Source organism: Narcine bancroftii, chromosome 4 (assembly GCF_036971445.1).
Source record: "Narcine bancroftii isolate sNarBan1 chromosome 4, sNarBan1.hap1, whole genome shotgun sequence".
NCBI classification, from domain to species: Eukaryota; Metazoa; Chordata; class Chondrichthyes; order Torpediniformes; family Narcinidae; genus Narcine; species Narcine bancroftii.
In genome coordinates this window covers 200,388,960-200,416,357 of record NC_091472.1, presented here as the reverse complement: position 1 = coordinate 200,416,357, position 27,398 = coordinate 200,388,960, and the positions used below count along the sequence as shown (strand labels likewise).

At 46.4% G+C, this 27,398-nt stretch overlaps 1 protein-coding gene across 24 annotated transcripts in view; it reads right to left on the bottom strand.

The window, feature by feature from the left end:
- The window catches only part of depdc5 (DEP domain containing 5, GATOR1 subcomplex subunit), a 236,158-nt gene that overhangs the window by 30,652 nt on the left and 178,108 nt on the right, over positions 1 to 27,398 (bottom strand). For 22 of the 24 annotated variants that reach the window (XR_011356326.1, XM_069933595.1, XM_069933598.1 and 19 more), the window contains 4 exons: positions 22,575 to 22,658; positions 17,744 to 17,876; positions 13,474 to 13,582; positions 4,326 to 4,550 (listed from right to left, as the gene is read on the bottom strand). Coding sequence is in view for 23 of the 24 variants with exons in the window: in XM_069933595.1 (XP_069789696.1) it covers positions 4,326 to 4,550; positions 13,474 to 13,582; positions 17,744 to 17,876; positions 22,575 to 22,658 (551 nt within the window). In the remaining variant the exon portion in view is untranslated. The remainder of the gene's footprint in view (positions 1 to 4,325; positions 4,551 to 13,473; positions 13,583 to 17,743; positions 17,877 to 22,574; positions 22,659 to 27,398) is intronic. The other 2 variants (XM_069933594.1, XM_069933606.1) reach the window with 2 other exon arrangements.

Sequence of the window (27,398 nt, the reverse complement as noted above, 5' to 3'; positions counted from 1 at the left end):
GGTCATGCAGCATCCATAGGAAGTCAATGTTTTGGGACTGGGCGTCTCCTCAAGTAACCTCCTGTGGGATCCCATGGATGCTGCGTGACCGACTGAGTTTCTCCAGTATGATTACATATTGCACTCAACCCCAGCGTCTACAGACTTTCTTGTTTAAGTCACAGTGACCAACGGTAGACAAGCGTCATGGTGTGTCAATGTTTTTATGTAACCCGGGCCCTTCTTGTGGGCTGTCGATGGAGGTGTGACTGCAAGACATAGCAAACAAACCCTGTCTGGTGTTCAGGACACAATCAGGCACGGGAATCAGGGATAATTTCTCCCTTTCCCAACCAAGCTCTGTTGATCCCAGTGCCCAGCTCGAGTGAACCAACAGCTCATTCGAGACAGATTATGGGACTCTCCTTGGCCCAGATGATTTAGCTCCAAACCAGGAGACCTCATCACTCCAGAAATGCAACATCCATTCCAAATGCCAACATCCACTCACATTTACAATACAAAGGACAAAAGGGAGGAAGAGGGGGAAAGCATGCTGGATATTTTGAAGGGCAGATTATTGGGGCACCAAAGGTGCTAAGGTGAGTATGCAGAATGGGATGTTTGAGCTTATTCCTGAGCTCTGTTATACACACAGTTCCACATCACAGGCTTCACGGAGTAAATCAGGCAATGACATCCAAGTGGGGAACCAATGAGGTCATGTGGACAGTTCAGATTTAGTAAAGGTTAAATGGACAATAGCTACTGACCAGAAGCCAGAAAAAAAACGAGCTAGATTATGTCAATTTAACAGCTTGGTTGCAAACAGCTACAATAGGTGTCAGTTACATTTGCTTGAAAATCACTGTTTTGTCACAAGCATTAGAGTGCACATGGATAGCAAAGCTTAGTGGGGAAAAAGGTTAAAGCAACTATCAAAATTTGTTTCAAAAGGCAGTCCCCAGTTCAGATTACAAGCCTTATTAGGAACCTCACTGTCTGGCGTACAGGTCATTCATTCTCAGACAACTTCACATTAAATCCTGGCTTCTTTCCTTAATGACACAATGGCATACAAAAAACATGCTAGAATGGAGATGACTGGGTCAATAACACTGATAATCTGGCATGCTCAGAGACTTGGTGGTGCCAAACTAGCAGATTTCCAGGACTAATGGAAATTAGACTGATCAATGGCCCTGTGCACCTATAATTCACTGTATTTTAATAAGAGAAATATGTTAAACAGTTGAACAATAATTTTTCAGTACACCAGATTAATTTAAAAGGTGCCCAGGAACATGGACCTAGTGAGTTGATAGGGACCATAGGAAATGGCTCCCCCCCCCCCACCCCCCCCGAGAGTTTACAGGGAGCCCTGGGACTTGGGGTCCTCATGACTTTATAGAGAGCATGGGAAATGGGGCACTGATGTTTAAAGGGAGCCTGAGAACTGGAACCCTGTGGGCTAATAGGGAGCCCAAGATCTGGACCTCTGTGAGTTTAGAGGGAACAGGAACTGGGGCCCTATAGATTTATAAGGAGTCAATGTTTGGGGGCCCTGCGAGTTTATAGGTAGCATAGGGTCCCGAGAGTTTACAGGGAATGGGAACTGGGGCCCTGTTCCCTATAAAACCACAGTGCACTTGTTCCCATTCGCTATAAACCCACGAGGCCCCTGTTCCCGTTCCCAATAAACACACAGGGCCCCAGATCCCATTCCCCATAAACCCACAGGAAACATGTTCCCATTCCCTATAAACCCACAGGGTCCCTGTTCCCATTCCCTATAAACCCACAGGGTCCCTGTTCCCATTCCCTAAAAACCCACAGGGCCCCTGTTCCCATTCCCCATAATCCCACAGAGCTCCAGCTCCCATTCCCTATATATCCACAGTGTCCCAGTTCCCATTCCCTATAAATCCACAGGGCCCCAGTTCTCATTCCCTATTAACCCACAAGGCCCCAGCTCCTATTCCCTATTAATCCACAGGTCCCCAGTTCTCATTCCCTATTAACCTACAAGGACCCAGTTCCCATTCCCTATAAACCCACAGGGTTCCTGTTCCTATTCTCTAAAAACCCACAGGGCTCCTGTTCCCATTCCCCATAATCCCACAGGGCTCCAGCTCCCATTCCCTATATATCCACAGTGTCCCTGTTCCCATTCCCTATAAACCCACAGGGCCCCAGTTCTCATTCCATATAAACCCACAGGGTCCCTGTTCTTATTCCCTATAAACCCAAAGGGTCCCTGTTCTTATTCCCTATAAACCCAAAGGGTCCCTGTACCCATTCCGTATAAACCCACAGGGCTCCAGTTCCCATTTCCTATAAACCCACAGAACTCCAGTTCTCATTCCCTAGCTCCCATTCCCTATATATCTACAGGACCCCTTTTCTCATGCCCTATAAATCTACAGGGTCCCTGTTCCCATTCCCTATAAATCTACAGATTGCTCATATTAAAAAAACAGTGCACGGTTATTGCTACACTATTACAGGGCCAGCGAGTCAGGTTCAAATCTGGTGCTGTCGGTAAGGAGTTTGTACATTATCCCTGTGCTCTGGTTTCCTTCCACTGTTCAAAACGTATGAAGATTCCAGGTAACTTGTAGCATTTGGTCAGCACGGGCCCATCGACTGCAAGGGCCTGCTACCATGCTGTATATCGAAGTTTAAAAAAATTATATTTAAATGCACATAGGGGTATTGATCAGAATGATATCCAATGGCTCTACCTGTTGTGTTACTGGGTCAGAGTAGTGGAAGGAAAAACCACTGTAGCATTCCTAAGGAAGAGGGATAGATACCTAAAAAGACAGAATTTGCAGAGCCCCAAAGAAGTGGTTCCTGCATTGACCCAGCATGACTCAACGTGATAAATGGCCTCCTGAGGTGTGCTGATTCTGTGACCAACCTCACAACTGAACTCCCTCATTTCTGAAGTAGCGGCATGAAGATTTAATGCTTGGAAACAGGCCCTTTGGCCCAACTTTCGACCAAAAGGTCAACCCAAGCTTGTTCCATTTGCCTGTGTTCAGCCCATATCTCTCAACCTTTCTTAACGTCTTTTAAATGTTACAATTGAACCCATCTCTCTACTAACTCAGACAATTTTCTCTACTGTGTGTGTGGAAAAAGTTCCTTTTAAATCTTTTCCTTGTCACTTTAAATCTATAGATTCCCCTAACCTGGGAAAAGACGACGACTATTTCATTTTTAAATTTAGACAGGCTCTTCTGGCCCACAAGCTCATGCTGCCAATTAGATCCAATTGAACTCCAACCCAAGTACATTTTGAACGGTGGGAGGAAACCAGAACCCGCAGAGAAAACCCACGCAGACACGGGGAGAACGTTCAAACTGCTTACAGACAGTGCGGGATTCGAACTCCACTCCTGATCACTGGCGCTGTAACAGCGGTGCAGAAACCATACTTTATCTATTCCCCCTTAATCTCTTATACTCCAGAGAGAAAAGTCCCAGCCTATCTGGCCTCTCCTTCGAATTTAAGGCCTCAGTCCTGGCAAGCTTTTGGTGAACCCCTTCCGCATCCCCTATAAAACCTTTAGACCTGTCTAAGCTGCTGGTTCTGTCTCTGATCATTGTTTCCCGAACCTTTTCCAATACAAAATTCGACAGACTAATATGGCATCACTGAATTTATCTCTCCAGCTATTTTTGAACAAGGGTGAAACATTTGTAATTTTGCCAATTCGACTCCACAGATGCTTGGAAGGTTATGGCAGGAGACTGCAATTTTCCCAAAATCAAGAACTTGAAGTTTCACTGAAGTGGAATGCAAGATGTGTGACTCTGCAAAGTGAGGCTAGTCTAGGGAAGAATTCGGGACTCTCCATTTAAATTATGGCTTCCTTCCTGCACAGTGTAGTCTGGAAAAAGCATCAGGAGGCAGAAGCTGCATTTGCTTTTGATGCAGGCCGCTGTGCTCTTTTGGAAGATGACATGGAACCAGGGTGGAGAAAGTAACTGAGATTAAGCACTTGCCAGATAAGCAACAGTCTGTGCTGATTTTGAGAAACTACACGGAAGGAGGAGTGTATAATTTGAAACAGGGAATGCAATGCTTCCAAGACTCTCGTTAATGAAGCTGGGCATTGTATGTGCTCCAAACACTGCCTTTCTGAGAGGTGGGCTTTGAGTATTGGAAAGGCACAGAGGATGTGGGGAAGTTCTGGTCACAGAAGGAATTTCTGCCATCTGAAATAGAGAATACAAGCAAGCAAATAGTTTGAGCAGCCAACGGGAGCAGGTACATACTGTCCACATGAACTCATTCCCTTGGAGATCGCTCCCCGCTGCTTGTGGTGTGCATCTACCTAGTAAAGCAGCAGCTTGACTTCGTCCTCCAAAGCTGCGGCTGAAGGAACTGTGCCTACTTGCATAGGATGCTGGCCTACTGGGTAGCCACGGCAACAGGAAGGCAGGGATGTCAACGTGAAGCCGTTCTTCTGTGAGGAAAGCCACCTCGAACCACTTGCGCTGGAATGCGGCCAGGTCGTCCATTGTTGATGTGTACCAGATAGTGGAAGTCTGTGCATTCCCTGCAAGGGGGTGGGGGGGGGGAATTGTGAGGTGGGCAAGGGGAGCGAGAAACATCCAGATGAAGCACTCAGATGTCAGTTCAGTTACTCTACCAAGCCAGCAATACATCATCACTTCCAGCAAAGGCCTTTTGGCCCATCTCATGCTATTCTCGGCCACACCCATTCGTCCCATCTCCTTCTAAACCCTTCCAATCATATATCTGCCTAAACTTCCAAATTCCGCCCATTTCTAGTTTCCTTTGGCAGTTCGTTCCAAATTTGGACCACGCACTGAGCGGATAAGTTGCCCACTTCAACCTGAGGGGAAAATGTCTCCCTGAAATATGCCAAAAAGATGGGAAGTTAAGTGAAAAGGAATGTTTGCATTGAAAGAGCACCTTTCCACAATCTCAGGGGCCCAAAACACTTCATAGTCAATAATGAATATTTTACACTGTGGGGCTCTAAGGAGCTGAAGTAAATCACAGCCACCACACCGATGGTTGTTAACGACTGTTTTTATTGAAATTCAGCATGTCGCTTTAAGGAGAGCATGAGCTCAGTCACCTGGTGCATTGTGACATCATAATCGCTGCCCAGGGCACGTGCTGGAAGGGATGCTGGAGTCAAGAAGAAACCCCTGACGACGCCATCTCCTAATGGCTGCACTGCCACGCGGGGCCTGTTCACCATGAGGATGTGCGCCGCCACACAACCACCCCCCCCCAGAACCGGCTACGTGTCCTGTTGCTTGGGCAGCTGGCCCTGCCGTTTGGGCACGGCCGCCTGGACCAGTTTAGATAAGTCTAGGTGGGAGGCTTTCAAGCGGTCCACAGTAAACAATTCCTCCCTGCCCCCCACGTCCAAAGTAAAAGTTCCGCCCGACTGCCAGAGAACCTTGTACGGCCCCTTGTAAGGCTGCTGCAGCAGTGCTCTCTGTGGTCCCCTTCTGACAAAGATGAATTGCGCCACATTGAGTTCTTTCGGCCGATGAGACAGTCGGGTGCCATGGTGTGACGGGGGTGGTGGGGTTAGGTTGCCCAGGCGTTTACGGAGGTCGGCGAGCCGCTCACCTTCACTGTGCGTGGCTTCCGCTTGCAGGCCAAAGAATTCCCCTGGCAGGGAGAGTGGTGCGCCATAGACCATTTCAGCTGACAAGGTTTGCAGGTCCTCCATGGGCGCCGTTCTGATTCTGAGGAGGACCCAGGGCAACTTGTCCACCCAGTCAGGGCCGGAAAGCCTGTCCATCAGGGAGGACTTTAAGTGGCGATGGAACCTCTTTACCAACCCGTTGGACTGCGGGTGGTAGGCCATGATGTGGTGCAGTCTTACCCCTAAAAGTCTCGCCAGCTGCGACCATAGGACAGAGGTAAATTGAGCGCCCCTGTCGCTTGTAATATGCGCCGGCATGCCGAAATGAGCAATCCATTGGCTGACCAGGACACTAGCGCATGTCTCTGCCAATACTTCATGGACCAGGATGGCTTCTGGCCACTTGGTAGCTCTGTCCACTATGGTGAATGGGTACCGAGACTCCCTGGACACCGGCAAGGGGCCCATGACGTCTACGTGGATATGTTAGAACCTTCGCGGTGCCGGGTCAAAATATTGGACCGTGCCAGACGAATCGCTGAGCCACCTTGTGGACGGTAGTCTTTACTGAAGGGTGGGCGAGATCATGGATGGAAATGATGACCCTAACCCTCCAGTCCTGTGAAACTACTGGGCGCGGTGAGCCGGTGACGGTATCGCAGAGCAGCGGCTGGGCGGAATCGGGGAGGCGGATATCCTCAAGCTGGAGCCCTGATACTGCGATGCGGAGAGCCTGGGTTTCAGCGTCACGCTATTGGGCCTGTGTGAGCTGTGAGTAGTCGAGACCAGGAGCTAGCGTGCTGATGGCCAGGTGGGAGAGTGTGTCAGTGACTACATTGTTTTTACCCGCCCCGTGCCGGATGTCCATTGTGAATTCCAAGACGTAGGACAGGTGGCGCTGTTGCCTGGCCGACCATGGGTCCTTGGCCATTGAGTGCTTGGGTGAGGGGCTTGTGGTCGGTAAAGACGGTAAATGTCCTGCCTCTAGGAATTATTAAAAATAGTAGATGGCCAGGTACAGCACCAGGAACTCCCGGTCGAATGCACTGTATTTGAGTTCGGGAGGCTGCAACTACCTGCTGAAAAAGGCTAATGGGAGCCACTGTTTGAGCACCCCTCCGACTGCCGTGGCGGAAGCATCGACTGATAGCGCCGTGTGTGCTTCAGGGCGCAGGTGTACTAACAAAAACTCCTCAGCGAGGGCCTGCTTCGTCGCTGTGAAAGCCTCGTCTGTCTCCCCCGAACAGACCAAGGTCTTCTCTTTCGTCGCTATCAGCGCAAACAGAGGGCACATGATGCGGGCGGTGTTGAGGATGAACTGATGGTGAAAGTTCACCATCCCCACAAATTCCTGTAGCCCTTTGAGGGAGGAGGGCTTGGGGAAATGTTGGACGGCTGCCACCTTCTCTGATGCTGGAGATGCCTCAAACACTGTGATGGTATGCCCCAGGAACAGCAAAGTTTGTTTTCTGAACTGGCATTTGGACTTGTTGACCGTGAGGCTGAATTCTGCCAGCCAGGCGAACAGGGTATGGAGATGGGCCTTGTGCTCTTCACAAGTGCGGCTAGCTCGTTGTCTAGATAGATAAAGACAAAGTCCAAATCCCTACCCACTGGAATGTCTGGGCGGTGTTTCTTCAGGCCGAACGGCATGTGGAGAAACTTGAACAGGCTGAAGGGGATTATAATGGCGGTCTTTCCACCATCATCGGGGTGGACCGGGATCTGGTGGTATCCGCACATCAGATCATCCTTTGAAAAGAACAGCGCGCCATGGAGGTTGGCCGCGAAGTCTTGGATATGGGGGACTGGGTACTTGTCTGGAGTTGTGGCATAGTTCAGCCGTCTGTAATCTCCACAGGGCCTCCAACCTCCCGATGACTTCGGGTCCATGTATAGCGGTGCCGACCAAGCGCTGTTTGATCGCTGAACGATGCCCAACTCCTGAAGTCTGGAGAATTCTTCCTTGGCTTGCTTAAGTTTCTCTGGTGGCAGCCGTCTAGCCCTGGTGTGGATTGGGGGGCCTTGTGTGGAGACATGATGGAATACTCCATGTTGGGGGAAGGCGCTATCGAAACGAGGCTCCAGGATGGCAGCGAACTCAGAGGATCCCAGCGAATTCATCTTCAGCGGTGGCGACTGTGGCGATCTCCGACCTGGTGTTGTCTGCTGTGCCCAAGTGCACTGAGCGGAAGGTGCAGGCGTTGAGCAGCCTCCTGCCCCTCACATCCACCAGCATGCCGTGAGCCCTTTGGAAGTCAGCCCCAAAAGCGTTGTGCTCACAGAGGCCAGGACGAATCTTCAAGTGAATTTCTTTTCCTCGATCTGTATCTGTGTCCTATGAGTGCCAAAGGTTTTGATTGTAGAGCCATTGCCAGCCCGCAGGGTTGGACCGGGGGTTTGAGTCTGTGTTTCCAGCACTGTAGGGGGAAGGACGCTCAGCTCAGCCCCTGTGTCGACTAGGAACTGGTGGCCTGTGGATCTGTCTTGGATGTAGAGGAGGCTGTTCACGTGGCCAACTGTCACATCCATCAACAGCGGTTGGCCTGGCTATTTCCCTGGTAATCGCAGGGCTGGCGGCACTTGTGGGCTTTAGCCCCCCAATGCTGATGATAGATGCACCATGATGACTGGACTTCTTCGGGCTTGGCCTTCGGGGAATCTTGCTGAAGACGGGATGCCGGCCTGGAGACCTGGCTGAGTTCTTCCTCATTCTCCTGCTTAGCTCGCCAGAGGGCATCCACCTGGGTTGCTGCCTTGCGGGAGTTGGAGAAGTTCTCTTCAGACAGATGGAGCCGAATGTCCTCTGGCATCTGTTCTAGAAAGATCTGTTTGAAGAGGAAGCATGGCTCGTGATCCTCTGCCAGGGCCAGCAACTTGTCCATGAGGGTTGAGGGGCTGCAGTCCCTCAACCCGTCTAGATGTAAGAGTCTGGACGCACGCTGCTGGGGTGAGAGGCCAAACTTCCCCAGGAGCAGATTCTGGAGAGCTGTGTACTTTTCGGTCGCTGGTGGCTGATGGATGATATCGTCCACCCTTGCCGCCGTGTCCTGATCGAGGGCGCCCATGACATGGTAAAACTTTGGTGGTATCAGCCGTGATGTTGCAGAGGTGAAATTATGCCTCTGCTTGGCCAAACCACATCCGTGGGCGATGTAGCCAGAAAGGGGGATGTTTGAGGGATACCGCATTAACCTCTGCTGTGTCCATTGTTGGTTGGGTCCAGATGGTCATCTGGGCCCGTCGGGGTCACTAATGTGGCGCTCTGAGGAGCTGAAGTAAATCACTGCCACCACACCGATGATCGTTAATGACATTTTTTATTCAAATTCAGCACGCCCCTTTATAAGGGCAGCATGAGTTCAGTCACCTGGTGCATTGTGACGTCATAATTGCTGCCCAGGGCGCGCGCTGGCATCTCCTAACGGCAAATTACAAAAGTTAAATTTCCTCAGGATCCAAATATTTTTTGACTTGGAAATATATTTGATACAGAATTGAAATTTAAATTAAATAAATATCAAAAAGATTGCCCTGGGAGTAGTGAGGAAATGCAAGCAGTAACTTGGAAATCGGACATTTATTTGGGGATGGATAGATGCCATGCTGAAATACATAGTTGTATACCACTTGAAAAGTTCACATATAATTTACGGAATAAATTTGAAACTTTTCAAAAGATTTGGGAGCCACATCTTCAAATTGCAGGGAGTTTCATTTTTTTAATCTTTGTTTTAATAATATCCAGATATTTTCTTCCTTTTTTTCTTTGTTTTCTTTTTTTTGTGGGGAGGGTTTAAATCATTATGTATTAATCTTTATTATTTTGAATAAGACAATTTATGCATATTTTTAATGCATATGTTAAAAATTTAAATAAAATTTTAAAAGAAAAGATTTATGTTTTCTTTGTGGTCAAGAAGTTGGATTTTTTTTGCATTCTACTTGGGAATGTCCTAAAGTTAAACAATTTTGGTTGCAAGTTGGGAAATGTTTGGAACGACTAATGGGAATTAAGTTCTTGCAGGACCGATGCCGTTTTTTGTTGGGTAATACTAAGATTATAAGTCTTAAATTGAAATTAACTAAGTATCAAATTGAATTTTTATGAATTGTTTTAGCAGTTTCGAGGAAGTGTATAACTGTAACTTGGAAATCAGATAAAGATTTAGGAATGGAGAGGTGGAATGCAGAGTTATGTAGTTGTATTCCACTTGAGAAGATTACTTATAATTTACAAAATATATATCAGGTCTTTTGGAAGATTTGGCAACCATATTTACATGATGTTTAACAAGTTCTCTGTAGACTCCCTCTTGGTAACCCCCGACACGATTATATTATTAAAAACTTTATGTTATATAATTTATTTTCTGGACATTCTCCAGTCCTTTTTGTTTCTTTTTTCTCTCTTTTTTCTTTTTGGGTTGGGGGGGGGGATTTTTTTTATACCAGATGTATAACCTTTGAAAATACATTATTGAAAGAAATGTATTCACTGTTGTGATTTAAAAATTGTTAAATAAAATATTAAAAAAAGGTTGCCCATTACCATGTTTTCAGGGGTAGTTAGATCTGGGCATCAAATGGTGGCTTTGCCAATTTCACCTAGATATAAGACACGTCACATTTAGTGCAATGCTGTGACCTGGATTCAAATTCGCCACTCTCTGTGAGATTGGATGTTCTCCCCATGTCTGCATGGGTTTCCTCCCACATTCCATAGACTTACAGAATTAGTGAGTTAATTGGTCATATGGTTATATTTGGGAGGCATGGGCTTGTGGGCAGGAAGGGCCTGTTACCCCACTGAGTTTTGAAATGAAATTACAAAGTTAAATCATAAATAAAAATTTAAATTAATATTGTGGTTAAATTTAACCTCAGGATTGGGAGAAAAAGCCAACTGGTCAGCAGCACAAGTCTCATCATTCAATGTGACATGGTGCCCTATGTAAGTGGCACGTGAATGGGATGGAGACTCCAGGAAAGATCCCATATCAGTTCATCCAACAAATGGAATTGCGCAGATGGTAATGGAAAATAGTAGCTGCCACTCGACCAAACCTCCAACTCCAATGCTTTCTCCTCTCGGAAAGCAACTCACAGTAACTAATCCATAAACGTGCTGGAGAAACTCAGCAGGTCACGCAGCATCCATAGGAAGTCAATGTTTTGGGACTGGGCGTCTCCTCAAGTAACCTCCTGTGGGATCCCATGGATGCTGCGTGATCTACTGAGTTTCTCCAGTATGATTACGTATTTCACTCAACCCCAGCATCTGCAGACTTTCTTGTTTAAGTCACAGTGACCAACGGTAGACAAGCGTCATGGTGTGTCAATGTTTTTATGTAACCCGGGCCTTTCTTGTGGGCTGTCGATGGAGGTGTGACTGCAAGACATAGCAAACAAACCCTGTCTGGTGTTCACGACACAATCAGGCACGGGAATCAGGGATAATTTCTCCCTTTCCCAACCAAGCTCTGTAAGCCCATTAGCGGGGCCGGTTCACCATTAGGCTGTGCACCGCCACACAATCAAAGCCAAGTAATATGTTGTAGGAAGTGTCATGAACACCTTTGCACAAACATTTTAACACTGGGGGCTTACACATGCATTTTAAAATGAGCGGGTTTTGGGGAAGGATGGATTTTCAAGGAAAGGTGTGGCGTAATGTTTTTGTAAAACACACTGTTAAAATGCCTAAAAATGTCTGTGACATTGCGTCATCCAGAAAACATTATTTGGGAAAGAACAAAGGATTTGTTTGCCTAACGTCTCTGTGGTGCAGCCTCACTGATCCAGGGATCTGGGTTCAATCTATGTGGAGTTTGCATCTTCTCCTTGTGATCATGCGGGTTTTTGCCTGGGGGCTTTGGTTTATCCACCACATCCTGAAGACGTGCTGATCAATTAAATTATTCCCAGTGTCAGTGGATAGTATAAGTGTAACAGGGGAGTCAGGGGTTTCCAGAGGACATCTGTGGAAGGCGAGTGGAGGGAAGTTTAAAGGAAAGTCAGAGGCAATTTTTTTAAAACTCAGATTGTGATGGGTTGCTAGAATGCATTGCCGGGGTACAAAAGGGTCATTTAAAAGGCTCTTAGATAGGCACATAGATGTAAGAAAAATAGAGGGTTATGGGTGTGAGGCAGGGAAGGATTAGGCTGTTGTGGTTTACATAGGACCGTACAACATTGTGGGATGAAGGGCCTGTACTGTACTATAATGTTCCATAACTGATTGAAGAAGAATCAGTTGCAGGGAGATCAGTGGGGCTAATGGGATTCATTGAATTGGCATACACCTAATAAAAAATACGGGAACACTGAAAAACAAGTATTGGTCAGAAGACAACTCTCCACAGACATTTTCTACAAACCCACCAACTCCCAGTTACCTCGACTCCCCCTCCTCTTGTATGGATTATATTCCTTACTCTCAGTTCCTCCACTTCCGTCGCATCTGCTCCCGTTAAGAACATCTGAGATGTACTTATTTCTTCAAAAAACGTGGCTTCCCCTGTACCACCATCAACTCAGCCCTGACCCGCATCTCTTTCATTTCCTGCACATCTACCCTGGCCCCCTCTGCCCCTCAACGCAATAAAAACACGATTTTCTTGATCTCATCTATTACCCTTCCAGCCTCCAAATCCAACATATTTTCTTCTGCAACTGACAACATGATCCCACCACTAGACACATCTTCCCCTCTCCGCCTTCCACAGGGACTGCTCCCTCCGTGATTCCCTCAGCCACTCATCCCTCCCCGTAACTGTCCCCTTGATACCTACCTAGGTGACCATGGGAAATGCTGCATGCACCCACACCTCCTCCCTCATCACCATTCTGGCTACCAACCAGTCCTTCCAAGGGAAGCAACAGTTGTGAATCTGCCAGGATCACCTTCTGCATCTGGTGCTCCTGTTGTGGCCTGCTCTACTCCTCAACAAGTGTGTCATGTTGTCAGATGTCAAATGCTGCCAAATATATTACAAGATATATTTGTAGAACTGGGTCAGTCTCCTGACCAATCCCTGAAACGGTTTATTCCCAGCAGCGGCATGACAGAGGAATCTCTGAACTACAGGCTGTTCCCAGGACGCACACAGAGCCAGGCATCCAGAACTGCTGGAGGATCATCAACTCGGTGAAAGATGCACTTTGGTCTGGCAAAGCTTGTTGGTCTTTCAGCCGACTGGTGCATTCCAGGGTGCTGAAGTAAATGCTAAGGGACACACTGAGGTTTGGTGTAGACAATGCGAAGGTGCTGTGGGGAAAGACCACAGTTAAGAACGCTTATATTATCAGGCACTGAGGGGCTGAGACCGAGGGGAAGTCCCTCAAACAACAGAGGGGCCGGGGGTGGGGGGGGGGTGTTGAGAAGTGACATGGTGCCATAACGATGTGTTTAAAGAACAAATGTAACAATGTACATTGATGGGAATGTATACATATAACTGACACCATGGGTGCAAAAAGGCTTTGAATGGTTTTCTTTTTTGTAAATATTTTATTGTGAATAAAGCCTATTTTTGAAAAAAAAGGCTCTTGACCAACATCCACTAATTCAAACAAGACCTAGTCTTCGGTTTCTGTCCATATCCTGTGGACAAATCTACTCCACAGCTGCATGGGAAAAAAGGCTTAGAGGGATTACTGGGGCAAACGCAGACAAATGGGAGCAGCTCACGTGGATAAAAGGGTCAGCACAGACAGGATGGGCAGAAATACCTGTTTCTGTGCTGCGTTGTCTCACTCTATCATGCCTTGAAAAGCAATTCTTTTGTTGAGAAACAATTTGGTTTATAGTGAGGATCTACAGGTGCTGGACTGAATTGTATTGTACCTTTCTCAGTGTCCTTGTCCATGAGGAGTCTGTACAGGTAGAAGCCATACACAAAGGTCCGCATGGATTCCTCAAAGGCGTGCATGATCAGGTGCTCGTCCAGCATTTTCTGCAGAGAGTTACACAAAGCAATAGTCGGGTTCACAGCCCCTCAGCAAGTCACTCGCTGGAGTCCGCACATGTAACAGGGCCTCAGGGTGCAAGGGCTTTCTCAGGACGTGGAAGTTCGCACCAGCTCTCTGAGCAATCGCAACTCCTCCCCCCCCCCACCCCCATTCCTTCCTCACCCCAGTTTATTTTCCTACAACCCAGAAAAATGCCCTGATGCTCCTGTCACTCTCCTCCAAAGGACAGGTCATTGGGATGGGGGAGGTAATCTGTGCAGTCCATGGGGAGAGCATTTGAACTTCACACCGTCAGGGATTGGGATCAAATGCTGGAGTAATGAGATAGCAGCAGTTCCTGCTGGTGGCAGTGCTGTCCTGAGGGTTTCATTTATTCCAGCCACCCTTTGGGGATAGAAACTAGTGCAATGCTGTCAAGTTGTGGCCAAGTGGCAGCGATGGTCCCTGAAGTGGCAGTCCCTGAGTCAATGATTGCCACAGGTCAGATGCAAGATCAGCCCCACTGCGAGCTTCATGCCTCAGACAGGTCCTCAGGAGGAGGATGCTACCCACTGCACGTTGAGAGCAAGCCATTCTTGGCTCGAATCACCCTTTCCCTCGTTAATGTCTGGATTGGCAGCTAAAGGGGCTAGCTTTGGGAGGAATGCATTAGTGTAGCAGTTTGCCCTATAACTGCACCATCAACCGGGGTTCGAATCTCGCTCTGTCTGTAAGGAGTTTGTACAAGTGACTGCGTGGGTTTTCCCCGGGGGCTCCGGTTTCCTCCCACTCTCTAACACATACGGGGTTCAAAGTTAATTTGGGTGAAATTGGGCAGCATGGATTTAAATGGCCAGAATCGGCTTCTACCGTGCTGTAAACAAATGTAAAAATTTCCAGTTTAAAGGAGGAGATATCTTGTGATTCAGATTCCAAGACACTTCTGCCCTGATGTACAAACAAATCTGGGGGGGAAAAAAAAGATTGTGAAAAATATCAAAGGGGTATCAACGGAAAAGACAAAATGGACAGTTGAACATATAAAAGTAGCATCAAGAAGTTGTGCAGTTAGATAACGTGGTGAGGAAGGAAACCTTCATTAATCAGGTAACTGCACACCAGAGTAGCCATTCTTAACAGGGACCACAGCACATTTACCAAGCCCATGGACTGATAGCATAAAATATTTTTTTACGTAGTCGGTAGGATGAAGTACAGAAGAAACCAATTAAACTTGATTGCTTCGGTGTGATTGGGGGAGGGTCCATAAACTTTGCGCAGAGTCCAAAGTGGGCAACAGCTCAAAAAGTGTTGTGAATGGCTGCAGTGGAGCACGGAGGTAATGCATCGACTGCATAAAGTATCAGCAAGGCTTCAGCTGCGCATGCAGCTGTGATCACTGCACTGCTGTTTGTGTCCATTCTGGAGAGACTGCAGAGGAGATTCACAGAATTGTTGCCTGGGGCGGAATGTTTTAGTTATGAGGAAAGAATGGAGAGGCAGACCTGTTTTTCCTGCAGTGGAGGTGGTAAGAGTAGATATGATAAAGGTACAGGTACACAATCCTTTATCCAGAATCCATGGGGGACAGTGTGTTCCGGATTTCGGAAAGCCAGATTTAAGCCCATCCGAATTGTGCTGCCGCATCCACCCCCACCTCCTTCCAGTCACGCTGCTAGTCTCCCCACCCCACCCCGCCCGCCCAACTCACTCTGCTGTTATCCCACCCTCTCCTGCCTGACTCACGCTGATGGTCTCTTGCCCTCGCCTGCCTCACGCTGCCAGTCTCGCCTCCCCCACCCGCCCGACTCGCGCTGCCGGTCTCTCCCCCTTACTCGCGCTGCTGGTCTCTCGCCCGCCTGACTCGCGCTACTGCGCTCCCCCCCTCGCCCGCCCAACTTGCCAGATTTTGGAGCTTTCCAGATTTTAGATGTCCAGATAAAGGATTGTGTACCTCTATACAAAATTAAGAAGTGTGTCGCTAGGGTAAACTGCAGAGGACTTTTTCTCCCCATCAGAGACAGATTAAACTAGAGGGCAGAGATTGGGATAATGGGTAAGTGGATCTAAGGGGTCCCTTCTTCCACAGAGAGTAGGGGGTACAGTACTTGGAATACAGAATATATTGCTTGAGAATTTGGTGGAACCAGAGTCTCTGTATCAAGATGAGCACTTGAATGGCCTGGACAGAGATCTACAGGATAACTGGGTCTGTTTCCATGCTCCAGGCCTTTATGACTCCACAAAAAGGGGAAGGGGTTCCTGAGCATGAAAAACTGGTCTTCCCCAGTGCTGGAATAAGGCAAACCATTTCGCTTCTGAGTCAGGGAAAGGATGTGGAGGCTGCTGATTCCATGCCAATGGCAGAGATCAGTTATAACCAGCATCTCCACTCTCAGAACACTTTCAAACGTGAATTCACAAGTTGACGTGGCAATGATCATATCTCACTGCAGCTTCCCATAACGCGGAAGCTTTGAATTTATTCAATTCTCTCTGTTCAATACAGAAAGGATGTGGCTGTGGTAGAGAGCTTGCAGAGGAGATTCGCCAAGGTTAGAGGACTTCATTTACAAGAGAGATCAGAGAGGCTGAGCTTGTCTCTCCATGGAGTGAAGGAGACTGAGGGAAGTATGCAAGGCTGCGAGGGACAGAGATGGAATCGAGTCAAAATCTTTGATCCCTTGCTACCAAAGACAGGAGGCCAGAGGTTAAAGATGAACGGAAGGATCTGACAGAAAAGTTTCTGTTAACGCAGAGTGATTGATATCTGGAACTCACTCCAAGAAGAATTTAAATTTTGAAAAAAATGTAGACATTTAGTACGGTAATAGGCCCTTTTGGCCCACGAGCCTGAGCAGCCCAATTAGACCCAATAAACATAATCTGCGACACGTTTTGAATAGTGAAAGGAAACCGGAGCCCCTGGGGAAAACCCACACAGATACAGGGAGAACATACAAACTCCTTACAGACAGTGTGGGATTAGAACCCAGGTCCCTATCGCTGCTGCTGTAACAGCATTGCGCTAACGGCTACACCAACTGTGCCACCCTAGTGGTGGAATACCATACAATAATGAAGACACTTTTACTAGGTGAGAAATAGAAAGGTTCGACCCCAACGTGGTCACATGGGGTTAGAGAGGATGTACAAAAAAAGGTCAGCATTGATGTGGTGGGCCGTAGGGCCACTGCTTCTGTTCTGTACAACTCTGTGACTCTCCAAGGTCCTGAGTTTTCTCGAGGTGAGGAAGTACCACCCCCCCCCACCCTACCTCAAAGGTGTGCCGATGGGTTAACTGGCCACTGTGCATCACTACTTTTGTGAGGGGTGATTTATGGATTCAGGGTGGAATTGACGAACTTGTGGGGGAAAGTAGGTTTCAGGGAACTAAGAGAGGGAATGGGATGGGATGCCTCCAAGAGCCAGGATAGACTCAAATGACCTTCTTATATGATGTAAGAAAATAAGAGAAGACTGAACAAATATTGACCAGGATATGGAAAGAAATACTAATGGTTCCGGAAACATACTCAGGAATCTACCACTGCAGATAGACTAAATGGGTCAAACGGTCTCCTTTAAGGTGGTAAGAAAAGGTGGTGCAGGATTTCAAGGATACTACTCACACTGTGACACTGTGCAGGCCTGACCAAGGGCAACAACACATCAGACTCCAGCATGAACCAATCTGATGCCCATGTAAACAGTGATCAGGGAGCTGGCATTTTGCCAGGCATCTCCCTTCACAGTCTGGGGAAAGTTGGCCAGGGTGGGGTCTTGAGGAGGACAATTGTAAGGCCAGACATCAGTGCAGCTGAGTCAATGGAGTCTGAAACTAGTAGGGTGGCATGGTTAGCGCAACGCCATTACAGCACCAGTGATCAGGATTGGGGTTTGAATCTTAAGGAATTTGTATGTTCTACCCGTGTCTGCAGGGGATTTCCCCGGGAACTCCGGTTTCCTCCCATCATTCGAAACGTACCGGGGTGTAGGTTAACTGGGTGTAGGTTAACTGGGTGTAACTGGATGGCACAGGCTCGTGGGCCGAAATGGCCTGTTACCGTACAGTATATTTTTTTTAAAAATTAAACATCTGGAAGGGGGAGGAGGTGCTGAGGGTGGTGGGCAAGAGGTGATGCTGGACCAGCACTCTCTTGTACCTGCATGATGTCAATTGCCAGCGACTGCGTCTGGACACCCTCAACGTTGCTGATGAGCCAGTGGACCACTTCGGCACTGATGAAGCAATTGGGGGGCAGCCCCCTCTGTTCAGGAAGCAGCTGAACACCAGTCCTGGGAGGGAGGAGCAAGCAGAAACTAAGATCTGAGTTCCGCAGGATCATAAAACCATTATTTACATGTTCTGGGCCAGGTGTCAGAAAGATTGAAGTTGCTTTAGACAGGCCCTCATCATAGAAGAGGATCAATACCAAAAAATACTAGGATATTTTTGTCATCCCTTCTTGTGCTAATGCAACTTAATCATGATTAGCAACAAACAGTTCTGGGTACAACTTATTACTGGAGTAAATAAGCCAAAATTGTTCTTTGACTCATGGGGTAATGGAGATTTAACATTCACTGCAGCACATTTTAATACTTATACTCTTCCCAACAAAGATCAAAGAGCTTTCAAGCAAAGGCAACTTTGTTCTTGCCGTCCAATTGGACTCACTGACCGTGGTCAGTGATCTTGTGCCTTGCGACTTCCAGCTCTGGTTCCAGGCCTCCCAGTTTGGCTCTCACAAGGATCTTAAGTACCTGCACAGCTCTGACTGTTATGGTGTCTGCCAAACTTTGGTGTTTACTCCTTCTAGGCCAAACCCAAGTTAAGCCACACTTCCAGCACACCCCCAGAAAACCCCCTACTTCATTATCCCCAATGTCCCATTCTGAGAAAAATGTGCTGCTGTTCACCCTACCTATGCCGCTCAGAATCTTGTCAACCTCTATTAAGTTACCTCTCATCCTTCTTCATTCCAGAGAGAAAAATCCTAGCTCTGTACACTTTGCTTCATAAGACATGTTCTCCAACCCAGGCACATCCTGGTAAATCTCCTCTGCACCTTCTCCATAGCTTCCACATCCTTCTTGTAATGAGGTGACCAGAACAGAACACAATTCTCTGTGTGGTCTCACCACAGTTTTATAGAGCTGTAACATTACCTCATAGTTCTTGAACTCACTCCCCCTGCTAATGAAGGCCAGCATCCCACGGGCCTTCTTAACTACCCTATCAACCTAGAGAGATCTATGGCTTTGGATCCTATGGTCCCTCTTTTCTTCGACAAGGTTAATGATCCTGCCATTAACCCTGTACTCCATCTTCAAGTTTGACTTTGCAAAATGCACCTATCCGGAATGAACTCCATCTGCCACTTTTCCGTTCAACTCTGCATCCTGCTTCTATCCTGTTGTGGCCTACAACAACCTTCTCCACTATCGACAGCACCTCCAACTTTCACATCATCTGCAAACTTACTGACCTATTCCTCCATTTCTTCATCTCGATCAGTGGTTCTCAACCTTTTTCTTTCCACTCACATCCCACGTTAAGTAATCCCTATATCATCAGTGCTCTGTGATTAGTAAGAGATTGCTTAAGGTGATATGTGAGTGGGAAGGAAGGGAAGGTTGAGAATCACTGCTCTAGACCCAATTGTTACTGAAATATTTTGCTGGACAAAAATTGTCATTGGCCCATTTCCTTTGGAGTTATGAAACCGTGCACATAGCGAGTCAATTAGGGATGATTAAAACAGTGGTTTTCAACCTTTTTCTTCCCACCCACATCCCACCTTAAGCAATCACAGAGCACTGATGGCATAGGGATTACTTAAAGTAGGATGTGAGTGGAAGGAAAAAGGTTGAAAACCACTGGTCTAGATCATATAAAAATCACAAAGAACAAGATTCCCTGAACAGATCTCTACGGAACTCCATTAGTCAGGTAGAATATGTTCCATTTATTACTACGGTCTGCTTCATGCAGACAAACAATTCTGATTCTACACAGCCCAAGGTTCCATGGATCCCATGCCTCATGACTCTCTGAATGAGTCTACTGTTACGAGCCCAAAGGACCCCAAAACCCAGCAGCAATAGACATTCACAAAGACAAGTGGCTTTCAAAACAAAAGTTATTTTTAATCAACTTCAAACATGAAAATAGAATCAAACATTAACTTAACTCTATACTTAACTAACCCAAATTAACCCCCTTCTAATTCTAAGCGCACGTGTATGCAATGTTTGTGTAAATATAAGAAAAGTTCTTTGGTTCACAGTTCAATCTCACTTCTCCTTCTTCCAAGTTCTCTGGTTGCAGGCAATCACCATACTGTGTACAGAATTTAATATGTATAAAGTTCACCAGGTTTGGTGCTTGAAAGGTAAATGTTTACTGCTCATGAAGGTTCTTGTAGGGTTTGCAGAGAGAGATAATTGTTGATCCAGATTTCCACAACTGAGGTACGACCACGAGGTACCACCACGAGTCACCTCAGGTCTTGCTGATGAAACTTGACCCATCAGGGTCTTTTAGATGGAAACCTCTTCAAGCTACCACAGAGTTCTATTCCTTCCTCTATTTCAAGAGAAACATTAGACAGATAGCACTTCCAGCCATCTACTGCTCTGGAACTTGCTTTCATCAGTTTCAAACAGTTTTCCCTGGATTGCACTTTTCAGTTACTTGTCAGTGTCCCACACACTGACTGACTGACTGAGTTGTTAACTCAACTCTCTCTTTCTTCCAACTGAAACTCCAAAGAGAGCATGTCTTGCAAAACCCCCACCTTCCTGAGCAAAACAACAGGAGTTCTTTCTTCAGCTCCCATATGTTGTTAGATAAACAAAATCCAGGTGTGACCTTTCTATGAGCACTTTGCAGAAAGGGTACTGATAGACAGCATGACTCCAGCAAGACAATGGTCAAGCATTTTATGAAGTCAGTTCAATTAACACCCACTTGTGAAAGGTGCTTACATTCTCCAGAGATCCTGCAATGTGAATTCTTCACTCTTTCAAATAAGATCTGTTTTAAAATGTGTGAATGTATGTGATCTACTCTAAATCTTATAAATTCTCCCCAAATATTAATATTGTTACACTACCATGGGGGTCTTTATCAAATGCTTTACCAAAATCCATATTCATGGCAAAAAAAAAAATGGTAGCATTGCCAGAGCTATGGTAATGGCAGTGTCACTGCTGGTGCAGACCTTGGGTGGGTGGGGAGCGGAGACAGGGTGCTACTGTCCAGTCCTACCACCATTGGCTCCATTCTGGCTTTCAAAGGCCTGTTAAAGGAGTCTAAAGTGGTTTATTTTAAAATGTTGTGACTGTGGGGTCTGGGCCCAAGAAGATGGCACCTGCGCTGGCAGCGGCTTCAAGGGGTTGCAGACTCCAGGGAAGCAAAGGACTAGCGCAGGAAACCAGAAAACAAGGAGAACACTCTCCATTTGAGAAGGATAATCGAAGGAGATGACCCTAAGGGATGGTGACCATGGTGACAGACCAGTGAGGGACTCTGAAGCTGAAGAATACAGAGGCAGTGGGCTATGCAGGCTGGTGTGACCTGTTGTCAAGGGCCCTACACCAGCTGTGGACTGCCAGAGACTGCCTGAAGGGATACTAGGTATCAGATCCAGGGTGCTAAGAGAGGGGCTCCTGAGGGGCTGAGGGTGAGGGGCTCCTGAGGGGCTGAGGGTGAGGGGCTCCTGAGGGGCTGAGGGTGCTAAAGGCTTCCTGGTCATGTCTGAGGTTTGGATCTGGAGCTTGAGTTATTGATAGTTTGGACTGTAGTCTGTGCGGCTGCAGAGGCTGTGGGAGCATTGGAGGTGAATTCTTGGACACTCAGTGACTCTGAAGGGAATCTCTTTTCTTGTCTCTCTCTGACTGTAAGGGGTGCCGGGCAATTTCTGTTGATAGCGAATCTTATTTGCTTAGGGCAAACTAAATACAATTTTATGTAATATTATATATGTTTTATTACATGAAAATAAAATTATCTTTAATCTACTACCCTACTTTCATCAACTTTTTTTGTCATATCTTCAAAAAACTCAATTAGGCTTGTGAACCACAACCAGCCCTTTACAAAGCCATGCTGACCATCCCTGAGAAGATCATGCTTCTCTGAATTCAAGTAAATCTTGTCCCTAAGAATCTTATCCAATAGTTTGCCCACCACTGATGTAAGAAGACTCACAGTTCTGTCATTCACAGGATTCACCCAATTACCTTTTCAAAACAAGGGGACTGCATTTGCCATTTTCCAATCTTGTGGTACCTTTCCTATGGCCAGGAAGGTCGCAAAAATCATTGCCAACACCCCAGCAATCTCTTCCCTCGCTTTCTGTAGTAAGCTGGGATACATCTCATTCAGTCCCGGCAGTGAAGGACCCACTCATTTCAAGGCAGCCTTTTTACTTGCCTCAGCCGGGTCCTGAATGGGTTTACAGTTTTATTGTCCTGCCCCTGATTTCCACAAAGATATGTGCTCCCTATCACGATCTGAACTCAGTTACTGGAAAACTGCCAAATCCCAGAGCTCCGCAACTGTCCCAGGACATCACGTCCTGCCACACACGAGGAGCAAGAGATTGGCATCAGACTCTGGTCATTAGAGAGTGAAAGATAAAAAAACCCATTTTATATAATTAATATGCATTACATACACACACAGACACACACACACACACACACACACACACACACACACACACACACACACACACACACACGTGAGAGTGTGTATAAACATACATACAGTATACAAATACACATATTTACATGCATAATGTGTATGTATGTATATGTATGTCTTCACTAAATTCAAACTTTCAACCAATCATGTGTACAATAAGCTATGGTACGGAATGTGCATGGAACTGGGCAGGAGTCCTATTTTCCCACGTGCACAAGTAACTGTGGGAGATTTCCTATTTTCCCACGTGCTCAAGTAACTGTGGGAGATTTCCTACTCACGTTGGGTGCTTCATTGTCTCCAGTATCTCTGCGAGAGAGGAGGACGATGTCAATGCACTTGCAATCCCAGAGGACAACTGGTTGCTGCAAGGTAACACAACACCAAATATTTCAGTCGAAGTGCTGAGAGGGGAAGTCCATTTCCTTTGCGAATACTGATAAAAAGAATCCATTTGTGTCCTTGAGTTTGCCCTGGCTCCATGCACAGGTTACCCCTGGTTCTCAAATATGCCTTATTCTTTTCCTTGTTACTCTGTACATTTCTTTGGATTGATCTTAATCCTGTCTGCAAGTGACAAAATATGACCGGAAATCACAAAAATAGATTATATCTAAACAACGGTACACGATAGGAAAATTGTAAGGTGATTTTTGTGATCAGCAGCCCAAAATGCATAAATGGCATCCACAAGTGTTCAGGAAGCACCTGTGCAAGTGATGCTCCCAATCTACCTTTGCCCGATCCTGTCTTATTTTAATGAAATTTCCCCTCCTCCAATTGAAGACCATTAATCCTGGCCTATCCTTTTCCTTTGCCACAAACATAGAACACCACAGGTCAGAAACAGGCCCTTCAGCACAACTAGTTGACACTGAGCTATTTATTCCGCCTCGTCCCATCAACCTACACTCAGACCATAGGCCTCCATACCCCTCCCACTGACATAACTATCCAATCTTCTTTCAAATGTCACAATCAAACCCACATGGACCATCTCTGCTGGCTGTTCGTTCTGCACTCTCATCACCCGGACTGAAGAAGTTACCTCGAATGCCCCCTTAAAATTTCATCTTTCACTTTTAGTCCACGACCCCTAGTTCTTGTCTCAACCATCATCATTTGCATTTATCCTATCCATAGCCCTCACAAGTTTATATCTCTCTAAGTATGGAGTTAAGACCATTTGCTCCAAATTTTTCTCTCTCCACCTGAGGAGCTACATTCCCCCAAATAAAGTCCATTGATGCTCCCTCTCTCATTAGTCTATCTACTCATTGAGTCAAAACGCCCTCATGTATACTCCACCTCGAAGTCAATCTCATTGAATATTTAGGGAATTGAAATCCCTCAGGACTATAAAGGCAAAGATTCCATTATTGTCATGTAATACTACATTTAGAATGTAACATACATGAAATTCTTCAACTTTTGTCTACCGTAAGGCAGACACAGAGTCCCCACTTTATCCAGCGCCCCTCAGAGAAATTTACAGCACTGGTGTTCCTAGGCCGTCTCCCCTCCAAGTACTGACCAGGCCCGAGCCTGATTATCTTCCCAGATCAGACAGTCTCATTTGTATTTAACCCCATTACTTTATAAACATCTGCACTCTATTATTTCCTTACATTTCTGCTCCTCCATTTCCTGTTAACTATACCCCCTCAGCAAAGTAAGAACGCCCTCTCTGTTCCTCACCTTTACCCATGCCACCTCATTAGAATATCCTCCCTCAGTGCTGAAGGGCAGCAATGCCTTGTCTTGAACCATGACAACCATGAAAGTGTTAAAGGAACTCAGCGGGTCAGGCAGTATACATGGAAAGCAATAGGTGGTAAACGATTCGGGCACAGGATCCTTCATCAGGAATACCAAGAGTCGGGCAGTGGCTCAGGGCTGGGAGGTGGGAGGTAGGGGATGGGGGGGAAGAAGTGCACCAGAATGAGAAGATTGGCCCTTAACAGAGGGGCTTTTCTCGCTGGCTACAGTGACAAGTGGTGTTCATCAGAGATTGGGGTTGGGTCTGCTATTTCACGCTGCATGTAAACGGTTTAGATGGCAGACTTTGTAGGGGGTGGGGTGATATGAGGATAGGTGGATGGGCGGATAGTGTGGAGGGGCGGATAGTGTGGAGGAGACAGGGCATCCGCAGAGGGACAGGTTGGGAGAATGGGCAAAGAAGTGACAGATGGATTACAGCGCAGGGAAGGATATGGTCATGTACTTTGGTCAAAGGAATAAAGGTGGACTATTTTCTCAATGGGGAGAGAATTTAGAAAGTGGTGGTCCAAAAGATCCTGGAGGTCCTCGTGCAGGATTCCCCACAGGTTGGTTTTCAGGTTGAGTAAATAGTAAGGAGCACAAATACAATGCTAGCATTCATTTCGAGGGGACAGAAGACGAAAGCAAAGATCTAATGCTGTTAAACAGGAAAGCGTGCAGGTCATGTGATTGAAGTGCAACATAGAAAAGTGCCAAAGAAACTCAATGTCCATAGTGTGAGAGATGGGAAAATTGACCTAAAATTATGAACATGGAAGAAACTAAAGTTCATCAGTAAAATGGCTGAAACCAGTTCAAACAGGATAAGTTTGGGGCTTAGGATGCAGGAAAGCAGAGTCAGCACGATTAACATAAGAATCTTCTATCCTTTGTGACAAGACCATAGGACTAAGATAAGGAATGGTAAGGTACAATAGAATGTAGGAAGTTGAGGTAGTCTGGATCAGATAAGGGTCTCCTAGCCCTGGACAGAAGTACCAAGTCATACATTTCTAATTAGCTAACCATACACAGATTTATACATATGAAATTAGCCAACCCTAGATAGAATGAGTCAACTCTGCATATCAAGAGACTGTAGCCCAGAGAATCAGGAAGGTGTGAATAAGGACAATGACATGAAGGGACACCGACAGGATACCCCCCTGGTCCTCCAAGTGTACTGAAACTGCACGTAGGCAGGAAGAATTACCTATGCCAAACCCATTCAGGGGGCAGAAGAATGTAAGGGGGAGGGCATTCTGATACTGAAATTGACTGTATAAAAGTTGGGTGAGCCCCAGTATGTGTGTGTATTCCCAGGGTAAGGGGAAGCACCCAACTTTGCATTGTTGTAGTAATAAATGTTCTTTGTTCTCAATTTTTGTCTCGAGCAATTTCTTTAAAGGTACTTTAATTCCTAACAAATGGGGGCTCGTCCGGGATCACACTCCCTCCACTGACAGAGTACCCCGACGACGAGAGTAGGTGCACCCCGGCTGATTCAGCTGGACTCACGGGCGACGGGTGGCTGGTCAGTGGAAGAAGCGAGTGATATCCGAGAAGAGGCATTGAGAACAAACGGCGGAAGGACGCGCGCTAGAGCAGTACTGCCAGAACTCGGTAAGAGTATTTTACTTGTTCCTAAGTATGGGAATAGCGGGCAGTAGAGATGAGAGTCCTGACACAGGACGTGACCACCAGATAGCTACGTACAGCCCGCTTGGGATGATGTTATCTGAGTGGGGCACAGGAAAGACCCGCGGTAAAGACAAACTGACGACGGTCAGATATTGTTGTAATGAATGGGTGGGATACCCGGTTAAAGGGAGCTCCGTGTACTGGCCAAAATTCGGATCCGAGGATGAATGGATGTGTGAAGCTTTGAACTTATGGCTCTATCAAAACCAGCCAGACAATGTTGAGAGCAGGGAATATGCAGCCTGCTGGCTCAAGGGATCCATTGAACAGCTGGTTTTGAATGAGAAAGAATCCAGGGATAAGAGAGAGGAGGAACCTCTTGTCCCTGAACCACAGGGTTGGGATGTGTTACATTCCCTCCCTCCACCCTATGTTCCTCCTATGCCGGCTCCTATCTTTCCTTCCCCTCCTATGACCTACCCTTCTGCACCTTCCCCACCTCCCCCACCACTAGAGAAGAGAGCAGGAGTGGTATGATAACTTGCTCACAAAGCACTCGATTACCACCTCTGTTGGCAGGAGAGAGAGGTAACTTTAATTCAGAACAGCGTGAGACTCTTCAGGAAGAAAGGGCAGAACCCTTTGATTCATTTCCCAGGGAGCAGGAACCCAGACCTAATAAGCCAGAAACCAATTGGATGAGACCACTGCGGGAAGTTCCCATGAGAGAGGGTCTCGGTTTCGTAAATGTGCCCCTGACCAGTACTGAAGTGTGTAACTTTAAGAAAGAACTGACCTCCCTGATAGAAGATCCCCAGGGATGTGCCGAACAGTTAGACCAATTTTTGGGACCAAATATATATACAATATGGGGGTCTCGACATAGAATCCCCAGCAGGGGAACAATTGGTACTAACAGGTTTTGTTACCAACTCAGCCCCAGACATTAAGAGAAAATTACAAAAGACAGAAAATTGGCATGAGCAGGGAATAACCCAGCTTCTACAGATCACACAAAAAGCATTTGTCCAGACATCTGAGGATAAGCAGAAAGCAAAGGCTAACATTTTGATGCAAGCAGTTAAAGGAATAGTAGATGAGTAAAAAAAAAAAAAAAAGGCAGGGACTGTGTGCCAGCTCCTGAATGTTGGGAGAAGTGCAGGGAGTGGGAGAGTAGAGACCAGAGATAATTTCATAAATCACGACTTCCCACTTCAGTCACTGACCAATATTGATTAAAATTCATGCTAAAAATTAAATGTCATAAATGATCGTTTTTCAATACTGTAGAATTAGCGAATTTAACTACCAGTTAATTCCAATTTATGAAATAAATTGTATTTAAATGTGATTTTGCACAGGGAGTACCTGAGAGTTGAGTGATGTTATAACATTTGCAGGGAGAAATGTTTGCGCAAATAGGGTGAGTTCTATACATCTTAACTTTAAGTGTATGTGAGATAAAGAAAGGATCTGATGTGTAAAGTGGCTGGATCAGCCAGTTGAAGGGGGAGTGTGCATGTCCCTTTAAGTACACTGTGGCACTTGAAATTGAGGCTTCAGGCTCTTGTCTTGCAGTTAGAGGTATGGAGCCCTATCAACACATTTAATACATTTCTTCTACACATTCAGCAGTCAAGGTCCGTGAGTTTAAAGATCACCCACCTCTGGAGAATAAAGATACCTCTGGGGATTCCTATGGG